Raw genomic sequence first — 25,397 nt, 5'->3', positions numbered from 1 at the left:
TTTTACAGGATTCTTTTTGTAGTGTGGTATTGGTGGCCGTGTACTAAAATAAACATTGTCACGTGTGTATAGCTTTCTTCTTCTCATCGCTGATTCCTGATGGTTAGAGGATAATTACTGGAGTCGCCCCCTATCGTTTCAAAGAATAGTACAACGGCGAGCGCGTCGAGTATTTATAAACGCCTCGTCCGTTTGCGGAGGTGCGCGCGCAGTCTGCGGAGACTCGCGCTGCGGAGCCGGGCGAAAGTATAAACAAGGCTTTAAACGTCGGCGAATATCGCGCGCGAAATTCGTCCCGGTGTGAACAGGCCTTAACAAACACACCAGTAACTTTAGGATCTGATGTGATTATAACCTGTGATCTTGATATAGAGGAGATTTACTGGTACAAACTGAAATTACCGGATCCTCCAGTGTTGATCTTAGGCTCTTACAGCAGCACCTACTGTATGAAGGAGGTGAAAACAGCAGCTTTAAACACTAATAGGCTACTCAGTGAAAACTAACAGTCGTCTGTTCATCAGAAATATCACCATTGATGAATTAGGAGTTTATTATTGTGTGAAAACTAGTGAACCACTAAAATTCAACAACGGCACCAAAATCTACATCAGCGGTGAGTTATTTTATCATTTCATGTCTTTATAAACCACATGATGGATTCCAGATTGAATTTACTGTATGAAGAACTAATAATAGTTTCATTGTTCTGTTAAAGACTGAAACTGAATAAAGTTTTAACTACAAACCTTTTACAGACTCCGTCCACAGGAATCAGACAGATGACGCTCCACAACACCAGATACTATGGAGAAATATGACCATCATCATATCTGTCCTGCTGAATGCTTCTGACCATTGCATTAATAGGTATGAGGCGCCATGTAGGATTTAAATCAAACTTCCTTATCAATACATACATAACACACGTGCATATACACCTATAAATTACTCGCATATACATGTATACTATTGGATGTTCAAAATACATATATGAAATGCACGTGCACACTAATATGAAATCCATACCAATACATATTATGTTAGTCATGAATGCATATACACTTGTGAATAACTTGCATATAGGACATATGAACTTGACGCACGCCACGCATACACCTATAAACACTCGCATAAACTTCCATGCATATAAACCTATAAACACTCGCATATACATATAAACTTCCATGCATATAAACCTATAAACACTCGCATATACATATAAACTTCCATGCATATAAACCTATAAACACTCGCATATACATATAAACTTCCATGCATATAAACCTATAAACACTCGCATATACATATAACCCAGCAAGCAATTTCGCGTCTAATAGACGTCTAATAGCCGTCTAAACACAGCCCAGACGTCTAGGCTAAATCGAGGCTAATTTTGGGCTGTCAGTGAAAATCTAATAGACGTCTAAACATAGCCCTAGAATAGACAGCTATTGAATGACTACATATATACGTCTAATAGACGTCTAACCATAGCCCAAGAATAGACAATCAGACAGCTATTGAACGACTATATTTATACGTCCAATAGACGTCTAACCATAGCCCAAGAATAGACAGCTATTGAATGACTACATATATACGTCCAATAGACGTCTAACCATAGCCCAAGAATAGACTAGTCATCAATTAGACCGCTATTAAACGACTACATATATACGTCTAATAGACAGACAATATGGGTCTAGGCTAAAACAAGGCTGATTTTGGGCTGTCAGTGAAAATCTAATAGACGTCTAACCATAGCCCAAGAATAGACTAGTCATCAATTACACTACATATACATGTAATAGACAACAATATGAGGCATAAGGATTCTTTTCACTCAAATATAACAGGTTCTCATAAATGAAAATCCATCCAAACTAATTGAATATAAAGGGATTTATTTTGAACAATTATATAGACAACAACAACTTAGACAACATTCAGACATAAAAATAAACAAATAAAACATTGGAAAAATATGTAAAACAAATTAAGATATTCAAATTTTTAAGAATTAACTGTTTACTTTTGATCCATAACCCCCACCCCCTGCCCTCCCTGGTGCTTGTTTGAAATGATTAGAAATTGCATTTTTTATTTCACATTCCGTAGCTGATGGACAGCTGGTCATCACTGCGTCTGCCAAATGAGAAAAAGGAAATAATTATTGCTCAAGAAAAGCATTGTTACAGTCATTTAACTAATTACAGTCAATCACTTTTGCTAGGATGCACACTAGAGCTGGCCAATATAGAGTTAACAGAATATAGATTGAGACTATATAATTTATATCAATATAGACAATAATTTATATCAATATTATAAATTAATTAATATCAATAATTGAACATTTTTGCTTGCGTAATGGTGATGCAATATGGGGTGTAACGATACGCGTATTGAACAATTCTGTACAAGGCATGCATGCATATATATATATATATATATATATTGTAAATGACCGCAAAAATATGTATGTGTGTGTGTCCCTTTAAACGTGTTGTGTGCGCGCACGCACGCTCTCTACGTAACGTAAGCTGTAACTCAGGGAGAAGAAAGAGGTGCGGACGAGGAGCACATTGTGGTGTTTACAAAAGTTTGAAATATATATTGTAAAAAGGTGGATGCACTTTTCGTTTTGGTTCTTTTAGTACCCTTTGGCAAGCGGAGCGAGGTATGTGTCTTTATTGTGTGTTTGCATGTTGTATTTTAAAGTAATATATAATTTCGTATGGCACGTGTTATTTGTCGAGCTCTTTTGGTTAATTTCTCATGTATGTAATAATTTATTTGCCTTTTGGGTATCTGTAGATGTGTATTTGTTTAAGTAATCTGTTATTTGTACATACGTTTTTTATTTATGAGTATATTGTTTCTTTATGTAGTTTCACGGTGCTACAACACAACGTTTATCGAAGTCACGGTTGATGGCGCTCAAAGCGAGCGGAATAAAGAAGATTAAGCACCCGTCGAAACTCTCTGTCTCGTTTGTCGACGCCGAGGGGCTGCTACAGTGAAACTCGACGCTTATCGGGACTCTGCATCGCTTCGCTGCTGCCCTGTTCGAGAGAGTTCATCACAACGCCGCACTAGGATCAGCACGGCGCTGCGGACGTCTGCGCAGTCACAGCGGATCGTGACGTCATTATAACTGCTTAAAGGGAAAGATCGCAAGGTGGTAGCAAGGCACCGTTTAACATTACAGATGAGATTGAGACTGTGAGTAAATCGTATTCCCACGTGAGCTGCATCCATTCATTGGAACTCTGTAAGTTGACATGTTCAAATGGAAAGGAGAATTGTTTTTTTTGAACTATTAAATTGAAGGATACAACTACAAGAGACATTTAAATTGAATAAGTCAAATCACAAAAAAAATATTCAAGTTTACTTGATTATTTAAAGACTATAAACTTGTGTGTTAAATTTGAACGTTTGATTGTTGAAGATTTATCTAGGACATTTAAAAAGTCATACACAAAGAGTACAGTTAACTTTATTACTGTTTGTAAACACTGAAATTTCTGATCTATTACAAGGGAAATATTTAAATGTTAAAAAGTGTTTACAGATATGCATTTGTGTTGATTCTCGTTGCTAATATTTTGAGTGCTTACATTTAAAGGTCTGATGGAAATGGTATCACTTATAGCTTAAGTTGCCCAGTTTAAAGAAGCAAACAACATTAAAGAGGCCATGGAAAACCCACCTGAAAAGGAAGTTGAATCAGTTGAGGAGATGCCACTTCCAGCTGAAGAAATAAGTAACCCACCAGTGCAACAGATCAGAGCAAGCTCACGTGAAAGAAGCTTCACAGAGAAAGGTCGAGAGATGCATGAGCTCGAAGCAAAGAAACAGGAAAGGTCCTTCCATAAGACATATGAGTCCTGGAAGCAGGCTGCAAGAGAGGCTAGATCAAATTTGAAAACATTCTGTACACGTGAAGACCTGGAGCAAATACAGCAGGACATTCAAGGCAGACATGATTCAGTCTATCAGCGTTATGAACCGATTCTGCGTAACCACACTACTACTCCAGACATTGTGAAACGTATGGATGCCTGCGCTGCACTAACTGCAGAGATCACTGATCTTGTCAGTAAACGACTGGAAACTTTTAATGAAAGTTATAACGAAGAACTTGTGAAGGAAAGAGTAAGGCAGGTGCTGAACAAGGATGAATATGGATCCGTTTTTGGATGTACAGTAACAAACACAGTCGTTTCAGAGTCATCACTGGGATCCGATAACCAATCAAAGACTTCTAAAGTCTCAAGTAAGCGTGCTGATGCACAGGCAGAATTTGCAGCGAAACTAGAACAAGCTAAAGCTTTACAAGAAATTCACAATCAACAAGCTAAGCTTGATAAGATGGAGCATGACTGGAAGCTTTGTGAATCGAGAATGTTAGCGGAGATAAAGCAGAAGGAGGCTGAAATGCAGTTAAGGCTAGTTGAGGAAAAGAAGCGGCTACAACAGCTACAAGTTGACAAAGACGTTAAAGTAGCAGCAGCTCGTGTCAAAGTGTATGACGATTTGGAAGGCAACCTTCATTGCTGTAAAGATGACGAAGGCCCTAGCATTCACACTGGCTGCCAAAGGACAGAGCTTACATCTCAACTGAACCCAGAAGCACAGTTGTTCCTACCTCAGCAAGCATCATGTGAAGGATATGAAGTTACATCACCTCAGGAAACTGCAGATCTAGCTCAAGCAATAGCAAACTCACTAAGCACACATCGGCTGCCAGTTCCAGAACCCACTGTCTTTGTTGGTGACCCTTTAAAATTCATAGATTGGAAGATGTCATTCATGGCCCTCATCGATCGAAAACCTCTTCCTTCTGGTGAAAAAATGTTCTATCTGAAGAATTACCTTGCTGGGGAAGCTCGCAAAGCGGTGGAGGGATATTTCTACAGAAATTCTGAGGATGCGTATCAAGGTGCCTGGAAAGTGTTACAGGAAAGGTACGGGAACTCGTTCGTCATCCAAAGAGCGTTTCGAGACAAGCTGATGAGATGGCCCAAAATTGGAGCAAATGACCCACTGGCATTACGAGATTTCACAGATTTCCTACAAGGTTGTGTCGAGGCAATTCCTCACGTAAAAGGATTAGCCATCCTAAATGATTCTGAAGAAAACCACAAGCTGTTAAAGAAACTCCCCGAATGGATTGTGAGAAAGTGGAACCGAATCGTGGTGGAAGAGCTAGACACATCAGGTGACTATCCAAGTTTCAAATGCTTCACAGAATTTCTGCAAAAGGAAGCAAATAATTGAAAGAGGAGAAGCTCTACCAAATTCAAGCGCACTGTACCCTCTGGATCCTATTTTGGACAATGGCATCCTCCGTGTTGGTGGGAGGCTAAAACACTCATCTCTCAGTCAAGATCTAAAACATCCTGTAATACTTCCAAAAGGTAACCACATCACTAAACTAATTCTGTCATATTACCACACCAAAGTTCGTCACCAGGGAAGAAGCCAAACTCAAATGGAGTTAAGAATGAATGGATTCTGGATCATTGGAGGCAGTAAGTCCGTCGCCAAGTTCATACACAAGTGTGTGCAATGTCGGAAACTCAGACGACCAGCTGAAGAACAGCGTATGGCAGAACTTCCCAGAGAACGTGTTGAGGTTTCCGCTCCATTCACGTACTGTGGTATGGACTGTTTCGGGCCATTTATTGTGAAGAGAGCTCGTAAGGAACTTAAGAGATATGGCCTATTATTCACTTGTCTATCATCTCGTGCAGTCCATATTGAAATGATTGAGGACCTATCTACAGACTCCTTTATCAATGCCCTAAGGTGCTTTATCAGCCTCAGAGGAGCAGTTCGCAAACTTCAGTGTGACCACGGCACTAACTTTGTTGGAGCTAAAAATGAATTCGCAAAATCACTGGAAAAGATTGACACCAACGCCTTAGAGATCTTTCTTACAGAAAGGCAATGCGAGTTTGTCTTTAATGCTCCTTCTGCAAGCCATGCTGGAGGTGTCTGGGAGCGCCAGATACGAACTGTGCGAAATGTACTCAATGCCACACTTGCTTTATGCCCAGGCAGGCTTGATGACGCATCACTCAGAACGCTGTTTTATGAAGCAATGGCCATTGTAAACAGCCGCCCTCTAACGGTAGATGGGATTAATGATCCAAATTCACTCGAACCATTGACCCCAAACCATCTGATAATGATGAAGTCTGATGTTGCTCTTCCACCTCCAGGAAAGTTTGTAAAACAAGATGTGTATGCCACTAAAAGATGGCGCAGAGTTCAATACCTAATCGAACAATTTTGGAGTCGTTGGAAGAAGGAATACCTTCTCAACATTGCAGCACGTCAGAAATGGCATATTCCTCGCCGTAACCTTCAAGTGAATGATGTTGTAATCATCAAAGACGATATGCTTCCCAGAGGTCAGTGGCAATTAGGCCGAGTGGTGGAAACCAGTGAAGGAAGTGATGGTCTTGTAAGGCGAGTCAAGTTGCAGTTAGGGGAGCGAAAACAAAATCAATGCTCCAAGCCCACAGTCATTGAAAGGCCCATCCAAAAATTGGTGGTACTTATTGAAAATGAGTAATCAACGACTGCTTTGTGATTCCATTGCATCAGACCATGTAATTAAGTTCTATAAAACCTAACATTTTAGACTTCGCATGCATATAAACTGTTTGAAGGCGGTCATATTGATGTTCAGAAATCATGTTCTGATTCATTCACAGTTTGTCCTGTTTTTTCATCATTTCATAATTGGTGGGAGTGTAAATGACCGCAAAAATATGTATGTGTGTGTGTCCCTTTAAACGTGTTGTGTGCGCGCACGCACGCTCTCTACGTAACGTAAGCTGTAACTCAGGGAGAAGAAAGAGGTGCGGACGAGGAGCACATTGTGGTGTTTACAAAAGTTTGAAATATATATTGTAAAAAGGTGGATGCACTTTTCGTTTTGGTTCTTTTAGTACCCTTTGGCAAGCGGAGCGAGGTATGTGTCTTTATTGTGTGTTTGCATGTTGTATTTTAAAGTAATATATAATTTCGTATGGCACGTGTTATTTGTCGAGCTCTTTTGGTTAATTTCTCATGTATGTAATAATTTATTTGCCTTTTGGGTATCTGTAGATGTGTATTTGTTTAAGTAATCTGTTATTTGTACATACGTTTTTTATTTATGAGTATATTGTTTCTTTATGTAGTTTCACGGTGCTACAACACAACGTTTATCGAAGTCACGGTTGATGGCGCTCAAAGCGAGCGGAATAAAGAAGATTAAGCACCCGTCGAAACTCTCTGTCTCGTTTGTCGACGCCGAGGGGCTGCTACATATATATATATATATATATATATATATATATACACATACATATATAGGCTATATACACACACATACATACATATACATATACATCTGAAATTTTCTTCTCGAATGTTCATTTTTATCAAGCTCATATATGCAAGTTCAGTAATTTCACTTAAATGGCAATGAAAATTACCTATTAATTGTCATTTAAGTGAAATTACTGAACTTACATATATGAGCTTGATAAAAATGAACATTCGAGAAGAAAATTTCAGATGGCACTTAGAGGCTTTTGCATTCTGAACTTTTTCGATTCATATATGTGATCCTGGATCACAAAACCAGTCTTATGTTGCACGGGTATATTTGTGGCAATAGCCAACAAAACATTGTATGGGTCAAAATTATAGATTTTTCTTTTATGCCAAAAATCATTAGGATATTAATGTTGGTAACAAGACATTTAATGGTAGTCATTGACAAGTGTTCTGTATATTCAATTGTTGTACTTTGTTGACTGATTGCTGGATAATTTGCAATAAACAGTGTCTTTAAATCAAATAAAGTGGATTACATCACTCCAGTTCTGAGGTTTTTACACTGGCTATCTGTCTGTCAAAAAATTCATATAAAAAAACTACAGTTGATTATTAAATTAACATTTTAAGGCCAAAGTAAATTTATAATCTTCTGATGCACTATGAAGAGCAGACCTCTCAGGTCATCTGGGACAGTAGCCAGCTACTTTTATATCTCCAAAGTCAAAACAAAACATGGAGAAGCAGCATTCAGTTTTATATCGGAAACAAATTCACTGAAAACTGAATGTATGCTGCATATTGTAATTATTTAAAAACAAGTGTAAAGACTTTATGTTTGCCACTACCTTTTATTAATTGGAAAGGAATTTATTTATTTTTTTATAATTTCTTTTCATGTTGCACTATGCTGCTGTAAAATTTTATGTAAAGTACTTACAAAATTTGCTTTAAATCAAAAACTATTATTTATTACTCTAATTTAAAAACAATATACTGGTATCTTTATAATAATAAAAAATAGTAATGAATAGTTTCATGCTTACCACATTCATTGAATTTAGATACATTTGCAATAACACGTGCAGGTAACTTTAAATTTTTGGAGAAAAATACTACTCTGCAATGTTAATGTTAAAATGTCACGGTTTCTACACATTATAACAACTAACTAATTTAAACAATGAACATATCAAAAATAACACGCATACTTACAAGATCGAAGTAGAAATGTGAAGGTTTTCACTCAGACTGTTGCTCGCCCGTTGCTCTCCGACAGCTGCCTCGTGTCAAATAAAATGGCGGAAATGTTTATCGCGAAATTTGGCTAAAGTGATCTAGTCGCGCAATGCCAGTAGTCCCAGTAGACATGTCTCAGTAGTGTTTCGATTGTGCCATCTAGCGGTTGGGAAATGCAATTGCATTTGATTTGATTTTTTATCGTAGATTGTGTATGAATGTTATGTTTATGTGTGACAGAAAACCAGTGTTGGGGAGTAGTTAACTACAAGTAGCGACGCTACTAACTTAACTACATTTTTCAGTAGCTTGGCAGTAGCTCAGTTGCTTTTTAAACAGTGTAGCTTTTCCAGTAGCTAACTACTTTTTGCAGCAAGTAGCGGTGTAGCGCGAGCAAAAGCTACATTGCGTTTTGTCGAGCCTGCGCGAATCAGCGCGATGCAAGGATATTCTTCTTCTTGTTAGATTACAAACAAATTTTTTTGCCATTACCACCACCTGTTGTTTAATCACGCATCTTGCGGCTAACGGTTCACTGACGTACAGAAGTGGATTGATACACCCATATTATCTATGATGGAGCAAGACGTGGCGGCAGATTTGGAGGATGGAGAAACAACTAACGTTAATTACCCATGGCCTTATTTGTCCAAGTTCATGTCTCTCAAAGAAACGACAAGTAAAGGTTACACTTTTGTATGCAATCTTTTTAAGAAAATGTTCTACATGCAATTTACGTTGGATGTATATTTTGTACTTGCAATGTTGTATTTGTTGCAATTTTGCACTTTTGACAAACAGTCTGAGATATTTGAGTGTTGTGTGTAATAAAACAATACTCTTTGAAATCATAATTGTATTGCATTGTTTTAAACACTAAATATTTTACTTAAAACATTCCTCAGGCACTTATTCAGTTATTTATAATATGTTCAAAAAAATCTAAAGTAGTTTCAATGTAGCTAGCTACTTTTTGATAGTAACTTGTAGTGTAGCTAACTACTTTTCCAAAAGGGTAGCTTGACTGTAGTTTAACTACTTTAACTTACGAGTAGCTTGTAGCTTGTCAAACTACAGTTTCAGAGTAGCTTCCCCAACACTGCAGAAAACATATTAAGCTGTGTGAGCGAAAACATTTCAAAGACTAATATTCTTATACTATATCGCTGGTCTGAATCTGGGCTATAGCCAAGCCGTACGTAGACCAGATTGCCTTGATTTCGCCAGGTGGGCTAAAGCAGACCGCATATAGCCCGTCCAATTCGGAGCTAAATCGTGACTACAGATCGACCATGTCTTGAAATTACATATTGAATCTTGTAGATATCATACCAATGTGAACATGATGGAATATCAACCATTTCATGCACTGCCTGGCAAAAAACAACAATTAATCCGTTTTGACTAAAAGTGGGCTACAATAGCCGGGTCTGAATACGAGCTAAATCGTGGCTACGCACAGCCTACACATATAACATGTAAAATAAAGTAAACCAAACAACTTGTAATCACGGTAGACTTTGCTTACATGATGGAATATCATACATCTCACAAGTTATTTTGGAAAAAAATACATTTATCCAGATTAAATGTTATTTGGGCTAAAATTGGGTTACGCATAGCCGGGTCTGAATACGAGCTAAATCGTGGCTACGCACAGCCTACACATATAACATGTAAAATAAAGTAAACCAAACAACTTGTAATCACGGTAGACTTTGCTTACATGATGGAATATCATACATCTCACAAGTTATTTTGGAAAAAAATACATTTATCCAGATTAAATGTTATTTGGGCTAAAAGTGGGTTACGCATAGCCGGGTCTGAATACGAGCTAAATCGTGGCTACGCACAGCCTATAACATGTAGCCTAAAATAAAGTAAGCCAAACAACTTGTAATCACGGTAGACTTTGCTTACATGATGGAATATCATACATCTCACAAGTTATTTTGGAAAAAAATACATTTATCCAGATTAAATGTTATTTGGGCTAAAATTGGGTTACGCATAGCCGGGTCTGAATACGAGCTAAATCGTGGCTACGCACAGCCTACACATATAACATGTAAAATAAAGTAAACCAAACAACTTGTAATCACGGTAGACTTTGCTTACATGATGGAATATCATACATCTCACAAGTTATTTTGGAAAAAAATACATTTATCCAGATTAAATGTTATTTGGGCTAAAAGTGGGTTACGCATAGCCGGGTCTGAATACGAGCTAAATCGTGGCTACGCACAGCCTATAACATGTAGCCTAAAATAAAGTAAGCCAAACAACTTGTAATCACGGTAGACTTTGCTTACATGATGGAATATCATACATCTCACAAGTTATTTTGGAAAAAAATACATTTATCCAGATTAAATGTTATTTGGGCTAAAATTGGGTTACGCATAGCCGGGTCTGAATACGAGCTAAATCGTGGCTACGCACAGCCTACACATATAACATGTAAAATAAAGTAAACCAAACAACTTGTAATCACGGTAGACTTTGCTTACATGATGGAATATCATACATCTCACAAGTTATTTTGGAAAAAAATACATTTATCCAGATTAAATGTTATTTGGGCTAAAAGTGGGTTACACATAGCCGGACTATATCGCGTCTAGATTTAACCCAGACGTTGAAAAGACGGCTATTGCTTGCTGGGAAACTTCCATGCACCTATAAACACTCGCATATACATATAAACTTCCATGCATATACACCTATAAACACTCGCATATACATATAAACTTCCATGCATATACACCTATAAACACTCGCACATACATATAAACTTCCATGCACCTATAAACACTCGCACATATAAACTCGATGCGCAAAAAACGAGATTTCGGCTTGATTTTTCGTTTTTTAGTTCACAGGCAAAAAACGAATAAATTACTTCAAAATTCGTTTTCCACATGTGGGCGGCCTGACACGCCCCCTTCCGCCGATTGGTCAAGCAAGTCGAGCATGTGACGTCATCAGTTGTCGCTAGGGGGCATGTTCAAGTTCAAAACGGTGCGCAACGTTTTGCTACGGTTTCCGTGTTGAACGTCATGTTTCCTGGAAACGGCGTGCACCGGTGTGCAACGGGGTTTGAGATACGTTTTCTCTTGTTTGGTGGGTGTGTCAGAACTGCAGTCCAATCAGCAGCAACATGTATATAAAGCACGTGGTATTAAAGTGAACTCGCACAACGGGTTCAAGGAAAGTAATTTACAAATGTGTTCGATGCAGCTCGGTATACGCAAAAACTGAGGATATTAGAAAACATGTTTGTCGAAAGTTTTATTGTAAAAAATATAGGATATCAACATAATGATGTAGTTGTTTATATTTTTAGCTTCATTGCAAGTGTATTGGTATAGAAATAAACAATGGTAATTAAGTGCTTTTCCTAAAAATGAGAAAGAAAATACAGGGTATTAAAACAGTATGACCTACAAATAAAGTCAGTTTGTGAGGCTAAATAGATGTGTTTTACTCTGAATTAGGTAAGATGTGTGCTTCCATTTCAGTTTCCACAAATCCCTTCACTCGATTGGGATGTTCTCTTTTGTTCTGGGCGGCAAGTGCAGTAACTGTAACATCGGGCATATTTTGTAATATTAAACACATATTTATACCGACTTCATCAGGCTCAGAAAATTCTTCACAAAGAACACAAAGAATGGCCTTCTCAGCTGCCATAGTTGCAACTCTTGCGTCATCAGAACAGTGTGTTCAACGCATCACCGTTTCTGTTTAAAAAACGTTGTGCAACGTTTTGTCGGGGCTGAACGCAGCCCTGGTCTGTTCTACAAAATAAGAGTCCTCTACTATGGCTACAGATTCTTAAACTGTACAGGGCAGGTCCTATTGGACTTTTTTTCTGTGCAACTTTACGCGTTTCACAGAAATCTTTACATCAGAGATATTAATTATTAGTCTGCCACCTAATAATTAGTCTGCCTGTTTTATTTAGCTGTGCGGAGTTAAATCTGTGTGGTGAAGCTGCGCTTGACAGCGCCGAGCGGGAGAGGCTCACTGACCAGCAGTCAGAACTTTTCTTTTAGACGCTCCGTTTTGAAACGGGATGGTGATTGCAAATACTGTAATGCCAATTGGCTGAGGGTGGGTACCGATGATGGTGAAATACAGTTTTACTGAAACTGTAATCATATCCGCGACCCGTGAGAATGAGACAGATGATTGACAGGACGATAGCGAAGGCAATTAAAGGTGCTAGATATAACTTCTGTTAACAAAATAATCAATAAAAAAGTGTTTAATCTAAGTGACTTTGTCTTTGTTTTATTGTTTTTGTTGTTTTTAATCAAATAATTGTGAACCACAAACTGAGCTTTCGTTTTAAAGGGCAATTTCCAAATATATTTATTTGTTATAATATGGGTATTTTATAATACAGCATAAATAAAAACAAACACACGTAATGTGTATGCCTATAGGCTAAACACCACAGTTTTTTGGTTTTGTTTGTGTGAACTTTTATCTCCAACCATATTTCTTCATGGGCTCCACTCCAGGGGTCACATCAGCACCCCTACTTCCCATGGTACTAACTGTAATTAACCATCAGACGGTCTTCGTTTCGGAGTCACATCCTGGGCCTTCCCGGTCAGAAGTGACCGGAGGCCTAAAAATGAAACTTCCTCCATCCCAGTAAAACCAATGCAATTTATTTTTGTTCTATAATATTTATTCTTTTTAATTTTGTATTTTGAGATCATTTTATTGAATTTATTAATATTTATGCAATATTTATGGTCTATTTTTGCCATTGAAATTAATAAAAAAAATTATATAAATATATGATTTTTTTATTTTTTATTTATGCAGTATTTTAGTTTAATATAGAGTCTAGGCCTTCAAAAAAAAAAATGTTTAAAGCAGATTAGCACCATCTGGTGAGAGTATGGAGAGAAAGCGTAGAAGCATGGTGTAACCACTAGATGGCATCTACAGTTCTCTATGGAGAGGCATGTGAATTCCCCAGCACATTTACTTTTTTTTTTTTACAGAATTTGTAACAAAAAATGCAATTCATTCAATTATAACACTTTTTGTAATAATATATATATATTTTTTTTTTTTCATTCATTTTCTATTGGGGTCATTTTTGATCGAAGACCACAAGTGTGACTATTTTTTTTTTACGACCACTTAGCATGCTCGAATCATGACCTCAATTTTTTTGTGTGTGCACATACCCAATGCCATACAAGTCACCGTTTCGTAACATTCCAATGAAGCTGTGATTTTTTAAAATTTAAAACAGATTTTTTGTAATCAAATTTATTGGTGTTTATGTGTATAAAAGTGTGTGTGTGTGGGTGGGTGTGTCTTTTTTGTACTCTTGATGTTGTAGAGTGTCACCCCTTTACAGCGGTGTACTTTTTTTTAGGATTGAGGCCGATTTGTAGATTGTACACACAAAAATTCAGAGATTTTTTTTTATTTTTTTTATTTCCCATTCATTTCCTATGGGTCGGTCATTTTTGACCGAAGACCAAAATCGTCACTATTTTTTTTCCGACCACTTAGCATGCTCGGATCATGACCTCAATTTTTTTTTGTATTCACATACCTAATGCCATAAAAGTCACCAAGTTTCATAACATTCCGATTAAGCTGTGATTTTTAGAAATTCAAAACAGAAAATGTTTCGGTCAGAAATGACCGAGGACCGTCTGAGGGTTCAGTATGCTGACCCAGTTTAAATGTAAAATCTTTGGTATATGTAATCTATATGTAGGCTAATATCTAAAAACACTTTACAGTGTGATGGAAATAAACTTTTCTTAAAGCGTGTTGTAGCCTATATCACCACAGATTTATTGGCACCCTTCTATGTGTGTTGTATACTGTAATAGACAACTGTCCTGCAAAATGATGAGGTTTTTTGTAAGAAAATTCTTGTTTGAAATATAAATCAACAACGTGTAGCAGTACAAAATTCTTGTTTGAAATATAAATCAACAACGTGTAGCAGCAGAGCCGGCGGCAGAAACAAATCAATGGACGGGCATTTAATATTCTTGGGGGGGCCTAATTATGACATCCAATAAATTGTTCTATAGGACAACAACCAACTATTGCTACAACAGTTTCATGGCGATTTCAATATATTAACTACAATTAGCCTATTGCCCACTCATATTTCGGCTACTTAAGATATCATGTTACAGTTATAGCCTTGGTCTGAATTGTTCCGTGAACACAGCATGCTATAAGCCAACTTCCTATAATAACAGCCTAATAGTCACAAATCTCAAGTTAAGTATTAAATCAACCATGCATAATCAACTATGACACTCACACATAGGGCTGGGTACCGAGTTCGATACTTTTAGGTACCGACCGAATTGCCTCGATACTATCGAGTAGGCTATCGAAAAATGACATGTTGTTCGGTTTCAGATTTCGAAGGAGTTAACTCGTCAACGTCAGTTCTCAAACAAATACATATGAAATGCGCAATGACACACAACAGCTCTACAATGGAGAGTGCAATGCTCACGCACATCACATACACGCAAACTCTACACACACGAGACGCGCGGAACCCTCCGCGCACAAACTCATATGAGACGCGCGCGCGCGCACAAACTCTCCACGCGCATACTTATATGAGACGCGAGCACACACAAACTCGCGCACATACTCAATGAGACACGAGCACAAACACACACACACACACACACTCTCCGCGCACATATTCATATGACACGCGAGCACACACACATAATACCTTAAAGATGTGGAAAACTCGATCAGAAGTGTGGCTACATTTCTCCAGGCTCGATGCCAATAGCGCGCGATGCAGTATTTGCAGTAAAATAAAGACCGGTACCACGACAAATACGATGAAGACCTAGACAGTGCACGGAGTAAACATAAGAGCAGAAAGTTGCTCCGTCTTCGACTGGTGGTAAATGAAGAGATACCTTGTTGATCACTCTGACAGTGTTTAAATTGCAATAAATAATAACCTACTGAATATACACTGCCGTTCAAAAATGTGTTGGTTAGTCAGAATGTTTTTCAGTAAGGATGCATTAAAGTTATCAAAGGTGACATTAAAACACGTGTAATGTTACAAAATATTTCGTTTTTAAATAAATGCTGTTCTTTTGAATTTTGTATTCAAAGAATCATGAAAAAATTATCAGTTTCCAAAATAGTAAGCAGCAAACTGTTTTCATATTTCTGAAGGGTCATTTGACACTCAAGTAATGATTTAAAAAATTCAGCTTTGACATCACAGAGATTCACAGACATTACATTTTGAAATATATTCATATAAGATTTTAAATTGTAATACTATTTCCACTTTCATGATTAATTTAACCTAGCTAGCTAGCTTAGGCAAAACCGAGCGCATGTCGCTCACAGGCACAGGAGCTCTGTAGGCGGGCCCGGCCCCCTAATAGTCCAGGCGTTTTAAGCCAAAATGGGGGTCAACCGTGAACAAATTGCAACAGAATCAAACTCAACTGATTTTGTATCCTCAATATGTCCTGAGTAAGGAAAAAAAAGCCCCGAAGAATCCCATTAGGGGAAAGTTCCGAAAAAGACCCAATTATAGCCTATTCATACGCCTATTCATTATTTTTCTCACATGAATAGGGTAAAAAAATGAACCTTTAGATATCACCATGAAAATTACTGAGTTGATTACTTATATCAAGACAAACAAAAAATGTATTACAAGTTTTTTAAAATTGTTTGTTAACATGGACAAACGGTGCATAATCTAATTACAGATGTGCTAATTTGCATAAATACCACAACAGATCTAAACATTGGGTATAGCCAGGTGAAAATGTCTTGTTGAATCTTGTTGACAAATAACAGTAAAATACTTTATGTTAAGGTCTGAATGGAACCCATTTAGACTACCCATGAGCATTAATACATAGAGGCAGGAAGAAGTACTTTAGAAACCAGCCTTTATTAATTATTATTGCAGAGATTGGGTTTGGGGCTGGGTCTGTGGGACTGTTTCTGGGGATTCACTTTTTATTTTACTTACCTTTTGTCTTCTGCATTCTCCTTACCATTCTCTCCTGTTCTTGCCTCAGATTCGTCCCCCAGAAACAGTCCCACGGACCCATCCCCAAACCCCATCTCTTAAAAATTAATAAAGGCTGGTTTAAAGGACTTCTTCCTGCCACTATGTATTAATGCTCATGGGTAGCCTAAATGGGTTCCATTCAGACCTTAATATAAAGTATTTTACTGTTATTTGTCAACAAGATTCAACAAGACATTTTCCCCTGGCTATACCCAATGTTTAGACCTGTTGTGGTATTTATGCAAATTAGCACATCTGTAATTAGATTATGCACCGTTTGTCCATGTTAACAAACAATTTTTAAAAACTTGTAATACATTTTTTGTTTGTCTTGATATAAGTAATCAACTCAGTAATTTTCATGGTGATATCTAAAGGTTCATTTTTTTACCCTATTCATGTGAGAAAAATAATGAATAGGCGTATGAATAGGATATATTTGTGTCTTTTTCGGAACTTTCCCCTAATGGGATTCTTCGGGGCTTTTTTTTCCTTACTCAGGACATATTGAGGATACAAAATCAGTTGAGTTTGATTCTGTTGCAATTTGTTCACCCTTTTTTCCTAAAACGCCTGGACTATAAGGCCCGCCCATAGCGCCGGGTCTGTGTAGCAGTACTGTTTATTTCTGTCAGGTTATTTAATATCAAGGGGGAGTGCCCTTTAATTGCGTTCCTTCCGTATAAAGGGGTGTCGCTATGGGAGTGCGTTCTCTCTCTGCGTCATTTGAGCGAGACACCGTGTTTCCAGCGGGACGCGTGAATGTTTGTACGGTAAGAGCTGTTGGCAGTGACTATACTAGTATGGCTTGTTTGTGGGGTTGTCTCACAGGGATTACATGATTTCATCTGTTAAAGGTTGGACAGAGGAACTCTGTGGGATGTCGTGATTCTAATGAGTGCTTAATATAAAGCTGTTTGGGTACCGTGTGAATCGCACTACAGGTGCGGGCCAACGTGCGCAAGACGTTACAGTGGGCTTTCTCTGGGTTCATAACTTTATAGCAGCTAACCGCTGTGTGGATGTTCCCTTTTGCTGTCTGCATTGTGTTTGCTGTCTTTTCCGACTTGTTACCGTGACTACAACTCTAGCCCAAAGTGAGACGGGGCTGTCCCGAGTGTGTCTGTTCTATTGAACTGGCTAACAAGCCTCATTGACTCTTTCAGTTCGCGTGTTAACGCGCTGCTGCTCGATCCCTCGCCACATCCATTGTTTACGTTCAGCGCGTGCTCCATCAGCTGGTCCGAGGACTGTGGGCCGTTGGCATGGTATCTCATCAACTGTGCTGTAAGTAAATAAATTGAGCCATAAACCTTCAGTGGCGCCCAGGTATCAGATCAACCACTTAACTGTCACCAGCTCTTCTACGTTTTGTTTTCTTTAAACATTATATAATTTTCTTGAGTTCATTGTTTAGTGGATTAACTTTATATATTTTCTTTACCATTGATTTGAGTTTGCTGGATATATTACCCCTATGTATATGTATGGGCTTTGTGACATATTTGGTGTGTGACCAAGTTTATGTATGTTTCTTGTGTGGATATCTTGAGGGCAGCCCAAAAGAGGTGTTTCTCTACTTTAACATTGTTGGCTGTTGTGCCCATTTCTGTCCACCCAGCATTGTAGGTGTGACCGAACGCGGCACCTCGAGTTGATGAGCCAAACTGATGTGGTGAACTCTTTTAAAATTGTGTCTTAAATTGCCAGCTGCTCTGTCAATGTTTTTGATATTGTGTGTTTTTTTTGTTTTTTTTTTTCTCTCTCTTCAGAATTGGGGCAGCCAGTAGCAGAAAATAAGTGTCTCTTCCCGATTGTGGTGGTGGGTTCTTTTGCTTGAATGCTGTGTTCACAGTGAGGTGTGAAGTGAGTGTGCACGTATGATCGCTATATCCGTTCTGCTAAAGAGAGCCAGCGCCCCATTCTGAAGTGAGCGTCCGTGTGATTTTTGTGTTCAGATTATTTTTGATTTATTGGTGTTGTCTTAAATAAAATCTGATATGTTTTTATTGAGAAAATAAAGTTTTGTACTATTTTCTACTCCATGTCTGATATCTGACTCTGATCAACGAACCTCTGAGCCTTATTTAATTAAAGGGCATTTCCCCGGAAAGAGGCCCCCGGGTGACGTAGTCGGTAACTTTCTTAAATCTTTAGTGTACCTCTAGTCAAAGCTGCCACAAACGTAAGAGGCTTTAGGGTTTTTTTTTTTTTTTTTTTTTTTTTTTTTTTAACTAAAAAAACGAATAAAGGGGCCGTTTTCTCGTTTATGCTTATTTCATTTCAAATTGGAAAACAAACTATCAAAAAGGCAGGTTAATTCCGTGTACGCACAAATGCCTTTTTACACTGAAAAGTTCACACACATCCACATATGAAATCACTCGCATATATACACAAAGCATGCATCCACGTTTTATTTTATATGTATGCGCGAGTGTTTTATGGATGTGTATGCGCGCATCGAGTTTATATGTATATGCGAGTGTTTATAGGTGTATATATGCATGGAAGTTTATATGTATATGAGAGTGTTTAAATATGTATGCGAGTGTTTATAGGTGTATATGCATGGAAGTTTATATGTTTGTGCGAGTGTTTATAGGTGTGTGCGTCAAGTTTATATGTATATGCAAGTTATTCACAAGTGTATATGCATTCATTACTAACATATGTATTGGTATGGATTTCATATTAGTGTACGTGTATTTCATATATGTATTTTGAACATCCAATAGTATACAGTACATGTATATGCGAGTAATTTATAGGTCTATATGCACGTGTGTTATGCATGTATTGATAAGCGAAGTTTGATTTAAATCCTACGTGGCGCCTCATATTTAACTGCAGCGCTCTAAAAATGCCTAAAAAAGTTCAACTGTTAAAAACATCTCTCTTGACACTTTTTTCATTCCCCTGGTCTGAATCTCACATTTTTCACAGTAAAACACACTCTCTGTGAATCAGCTCTTGGACTGTTACAGTGTGTGAATTCAGTGTTATTCATATTCAGTGCTGTTTCAGGTATGGTGAAGAGCTTTATTAATGCAACTGGAAAATCTGCTGATCAAAACTCAAATAATCCTCAGGTAAGATCTTCAATATTAATACATGTTATCTTATTTTGTCCTCTATTATCCTGGAGATTCTTACAGTGCAACTTCAAGCTGCACAAGATTCATTAAATGATCTGAAATGTTTGTGTCCAGCTGATTATGTCTATCATACTGTATATGGCCATTCATATATAATATCGTCCTCTTTCAGTGTGCTGAAGTTGATTTCTTCATGTGCTCCAGTAACACCAGGCCTAGTCAGGAGCAGAGCACTACTGTCTACAGCCAATGTGTGATGTGATACACTTTATGAATACAAAGTGTACCTACATATATTTTTTTTAAATTAATTTTTATTGTTATGTTTTATGTGTTAATTTTAATTTAAAATTTCCACGTTATAATTTCTGTTTGCTACTTTGTATGTAAATATGCAGTGTGTGTATGATAGTAACACTTTTTGCTGTTACTGTTTTAAGTGGAGATCTTGCTTATATATAGTAGTAATATTATTATTTTTTTTCTCTCTCTATTATAAGTGCGCTGACATGCTCAGCAGTAAAAGTGGTAAACCTCATGGATGATGAGCTTTCTTGGGGCTGAAACATGAGTGTTTTACAGACATTTGACAAAGCTTGAAGTCAAGAAAACAGATGTCAATAAATCTAAAGATTTTTTTTTTTTTGACATGAATTGTTTTTAATATTTTTGCACATATTTAAAAACATCTAACTTTTGCACAGTTTTCTTTTTTGTGGTTAACACAAGCATGGTTTCGTGCAAATGAAGTGTTCCACTGGTTTGGTCACTTGATGAACAACATACACTTGCTGCATCAAGTGGTTTAAATTTTAACCAAGTGAGCATGACATGAAACACCAACACTTTACAATTATGTTCTATTTTTTAACATAAGTTAACTTTAATAGTTAACATGAAATAATGAAAAAAAAAATACTTCTAGAGCAGGGGTGTCCAAACTCAGTCCTGGAGGGCCACTGTCCTGCAGAGTTTAGCTCCAACCCCAATTAAACACACCTGAACCAGATAATCAAGGTCTGATTATCTGGTTCAGGTGTGTTTAATTGGGGTTGGAGCTAAACTCTGCAGGACAGTGGCCCTCCAGGACTGAGTTTGGACACCCCTGTTCTAGAGCATATATATATATATATATATATATACACTGCTCAAAAAAATTAAGGGAACACTTTTTAATCAGAGAATAGCATCAAGTCAGTTAAACTCCTGGGATATTGATCTGGTCAGTTAAGTAACAGAGGGGGTTGGTAATCAGTTTCAGCTGCTTTAGTGTAAATGAAATTAACAGCAGGTGCACTAGATGGGCAACAGTGAGACAACCCCCAAAACAGGAATGGTTTTACAGGTGCACTGTAAAAAATGTTACTGCTATTTACTTAAAAAAATTATGGTAACAATATTACACATAATATTTTTGAGTAGTTAAAGCTTAATTTCATTCATGGAATCTACCTGAATAAATCATGTAAAACGCCCTAATTTATTTAGTCTATGACACACAATTTTTTAGTTAAAATGTGCTTTTTTATTTGAAGTATTTTTTATTCTCAAAATTGTGTGAAGTTAAGTGAATGGATGTGACCTGTATATATTTAACTTTGAGATATATTGTTTTATAAAGAGACCGTATACTGCTAGAACAGCACAGAATCAAACTTGTTACTGCACTATCATTAGCAGAGTTATTGCTACATGTATGTAACAATATGCTTCAGAATATTTAAAAAATGCAGTTATTCACAACGTAACCATAAGCCCTACTCTTCTGCACAATGGTAACGATCAAAACTTTAACATAATAGAAACTCTTTCAAATGTCAAACATACCTGAACATTAAACATTAACAGATGTTTCCCTTTACTCAAAAACACATGAAATAACACTTAATTTCAAGATTTACTCTCCATTTCCAGCCATGTGCAAAGCATGCTGGGAACAAACAATGGTGTCTCTAAATAAAACCGCATAAATGAGCTAATTCTCTTAAAATAAATAGGTAGCCCCTTTTCCTTAATTTTATGAGGTTTATCAGTTCCTCAATTCAAGCCTTAAAATTGTGTATGTTTCCTTAAAAAAAATAGGAAAATGCATCTCTTGGTGTTATTAGTGAAATTTTCTCAATATTTTCAATAAAACCCTAACCACAATTTTCTTAATAAAATATACATAATATTTTTAATGATCACCTCAATTTTTTTAATGAAAATTACAAGACTCATGATTCATTTTTTACAGTGTGGAGGCCACTGACATTTTTTCCCTACTCATCTTTTCGGACTGTTTTTCACCAGTTTTGCATTTGGCTAGGGTCAGTGTCACTACTGGTAGCATGAGGCGATACCTGGACCCTACAGAGGTTGAGCAGGCAGTCCAGCTCCTTCAGGATGGCTCATCAATACGTGCAATTGCCAGAAGGTTTGCTGTGTCTCCCAGCACAGTCTCAAGAGCATTGAGGAGATTCCAGGAAGACAGACAGCTACTCTAGGAGAGCTGGACAGGGCTGTAGAAGGTCCTTAACCCATCAGCAGGACCGGTATCTGCTCCTTTGTGCGAGGAGGAACATGATGAGCACTGCCAGAGCCCTACAAAATGACCTCCAGCAGGCCACTGGTGTGAATGTCTCTGACCAAACAATCAGAAACAGACTTCATGAGGGTGGCCTGAGGGCCCGACGTCCTCGAGTGGGCCCTGTGCTCACTGCCCAGCACCAGGGAGCTCGATTGGCATTTCCCATTGAACACCAGAATTGGCAGGTCCGCCACTGGTGCCCTGTGGTTTTCACAAATGAGAGCAGGTTCACCCTGAGCACGTGACAGACAGGAAAGGGTCTGGAGAAGCCGTGGAGAATGTTATGCTGCCTGTAACATCGTTCAGCATGACCAGTTTGGTGGTGGGTCAGTGATGGTCTGGGGAGGCATATCCATGGAGGGACGCATAGACCTCTGCAGGCTAGACAATGGCACCCTGACTGCCATTAGGTATCGGGATGAAATCCTTGGATCCATTGTCAGACCCTATGCTGGTGCAGTGGGTCCTGGGTTCCTCCTGGTGCACAACAATGCCCGGCCTCATGTGGCGAGAGCATGCAGGCAGTTCCTGGAGGATGAAGGAATGATGCCATTGAGGGCTACCATGCTCACCTGACCTACATCCAATAGAACACCTCTGGGACATTGTGTTTTGGTCCATCTGACATCACCTGGTTGCACCTCAGACTGTCCAGGAGCTCAGTGATGCGCTGGTCCAGATCTGGGAGGAAATACCCCAGGACACCATCTGTCGTCTCATTAGGAGCATGCCCCGACGTTGTCAGGCATGCATACAAGCACGTGGGGGCCATACAAACTACTGAGTACCATTTTGAGTTGCTGCAATGAAATTTCAGCAAAATTGACAAGCCTGCTGCATCATTTTTTCACTCAGATTTCCGGGGTGTCTTTGAATTCAATCCTCTGTAGGTTGATTATTTTCATTTCCATCAAACGATGTGGCATCCTTTCGTTCATAACACATTACCCAGTCCATATTAGTATAGATATCCAGCATGATATTTTTCCCCATTGAGATCTGATGCGTTTTCAAAGTGTTCCTTTAATTTTTTTGAGCAGTATATATATATATATATATATATATATATATATATATATATATATATAGGTCAATGGTTGAGTGAACAAATAGACAAAACAAAAAAAAAACACACAAAGTGTGGCCAGAGCAAACCTGCCTTTAACTTCCTCTTGATTGTGGTTAAAATCCTCCTATTCATTTGAAAGCTGAGGTATAGTTACATCTCTACAGTCGTGTGAAAGAAACAAGTGTTTTAACATACATTATCAACAAGTGTTTTAGATTATCAAGTGTTTTAGATTAGCCAGCTTCACTATTCTGCCCTCGTAAATGAGTTCCCCTTCTTCTACTAGGCAGACAGATAACTCCTTCCACAAGAAAGTTGAACTGAAGCATGGATTTATTAGCACCACCACTTCAAATACAAGTGGAACAGAGGAAAGGACAGAAAAAGGGAAGAACACGTTTCTAAAAAGACTGTACATTAATAATCGTAACAGTTTGCCTGTTGACCAATTCCAAACATATGATGGAAACAAGCTTCTTGTAAACCTAATACTTACAGACAAAGCTTATAAATGATTGCAAAGATGATGAATTGATTGAAGATAGCTGCTTTAACCGTGTGACTATCAGCATCAACTGAGTAAAACAAGATTGCTGCTATTAAAGTTCAGAAGTTACTCTCTATGGGTGGTTTCACATATAGTTCATTTTAAAAGAACCAAACCAAGTTCACTTAAAGTGAACCAGAAAGGGAACCAGCCGGAAAGTGACCTCAGTCCTTTTGGTGTTCACATTATAGTGGACTCAAAAGAGCACCTGTTTTTTTTTTTTTTTTTTTTTTTTTGGTCCTCTTCAGCATTGAAGTGATCTCAAACCCTTTCTTGTTCACACCACAACCTCAAAAGAACTCCGACAAGCACAAGTGCTTGCACCCAAAATTTCATCCTGGTCATCATAGAAGGGACAGGAATGCTTAATTTCACCCACTTTGATGCATTTTGTCAGGCATTGTAGTGTAAGCCCGTCTGGATCGGTCCAAAGGCGGTATCCGATAGAACGGGTGAAGGTCTCTGCGTGTTACTGTCTTTCCGCGCGGCAAAGTAATTTAATTCCATTTAAGCTTTTATCTGACTCCATTTTATAACAACCTCAAATTTAGGTTAGATTGGCTATTGGTCAATCATATAATAGTTTAGCAGCAAATTTGATTATTCTTTTCAACTCTTTACTTATATTTTACCCGTTCATATAAGGAAGCTATGTCGCTCAGAGGTCCTCACGCTTAACGCGGGTCTCATGTTCACAAGCTCATCAGTTTTCATCACCAAACAGAGGTAATTGCTACCTGAGATTGATCTACTTGGGAAAACAATTTCAGAGTCAGTCGGAATAAATCAAATGTAACAATTTATTATGTCAGGTAAATGTGTCATGCCAATTTCATAATTAGTTCAAAGATAATAAAAACAAAACATCAAATGCTCTGAAATAAAGAGAGAAGATCCGAACCTGACATTATAAAATACATGATGCAAAGTGTTTTGCATACACTCAGCATCACGGGCTAATTTGAGTTACAAGTCGCCCCGAGTCTCTTGTTGCAATTCATTATATACCCAGGCCAAGACAGAAACTTCTTTCACATGGAAACATTTGCTAACAAGGGGAATTTGCATTCAGAGTTTACACCTTTTGAGAGCAGGAGGCCATTTGCCTGGAAGACGCACCGTCCTCTGTGTGCAAGTTATCTCTAAAGTTATCTCAAGTTATCTTTTGTTTTACTACTTTTGGAATGAGACCTTTGTACCAGTCGCACTGGGACACCTTTCAAATTATTCCAAACATGTATAATTACTTATTGTACACATTTAACATTGCATAGGTTTTCAGTGAGTTTTAGATGAGGAGGAGAAGAGGGGGAGCAGGGGGAGATGATGAGAATGTAAAAGTGAGGTGAGAGCTGCACTGTGTGTTGCATCTCGGATGTTGCTGTTACTATGCAAGAGAGAGTTCAAATGTTAATTCTCAGGAGAGCCTTTTGCTTTCTCGC

General features: G+C 37.9%; 1 protein-coding gene and 1 long non-coding RNA gene across 2 annotated transcripts in view; both read left to right on the top strand.

Moving 5' to 3' along the window:
- Positions 1 to 2,470: 2,470 nt before the first annotated feature.
- On the top strand, positions 2,471 to 7,289 carry LOC311294580 (uncharacterized protein). Its single transcript, XM_084415532.1, has 2 exons — positions 2,471 to 2,683; positions 2,895 to 7,289. Exon 2 carries the CDS (start codon positions 3,706 to 3,708, stop codon positions 5,287 to 5,289), a length of 1,584 nt encoding a protein of 527 aa, XP_084271658.1. The 5' UTR covers positions 2,471 to 2,683; positions 2,895 to 3,705; the 3' UTR covers positions 5,290 to 7,289.
- Positions 7,290 to 17,411: 10,122 nt separating this feature from the next.
- Positions 17,412 to 25,397, top strand: part of LOC311295372 — a 383,037-nt gene continuing 375,051 nt past the window's right edge. Inside the window, exons 1-4 of the long non-coding RNA XR_014628317.1 lie at positions 17,412 to 17,445; positions 17,530 to 17,769; positions 17,839 to 17,959; positions 18,231 to 18,601. This is a non-coding gene — a long non-coding RNA (uncharacterized lncRNA). The remainder of the gene's footprint in view (positions 17,446 to 17,529; positions 17,770 to 17,838; positions 17,960 to 18,230; positions 18,602 to 25,397) is intronic.

Source organism: Rutilus rutilus (genome assembly GCF_951802725.1).
Source record: "Rutilus rutilus genome assembly, chromosome: 8".
NCBI lineage: Eukaryota > Metazoa > Chordata > Actinopteri > Cypriniformes > Leuciscidae > Rutilus > Rutilus rutilus.
This window is presented reverse-complemented; position numbering and strand designations above follow the sequence as displayed.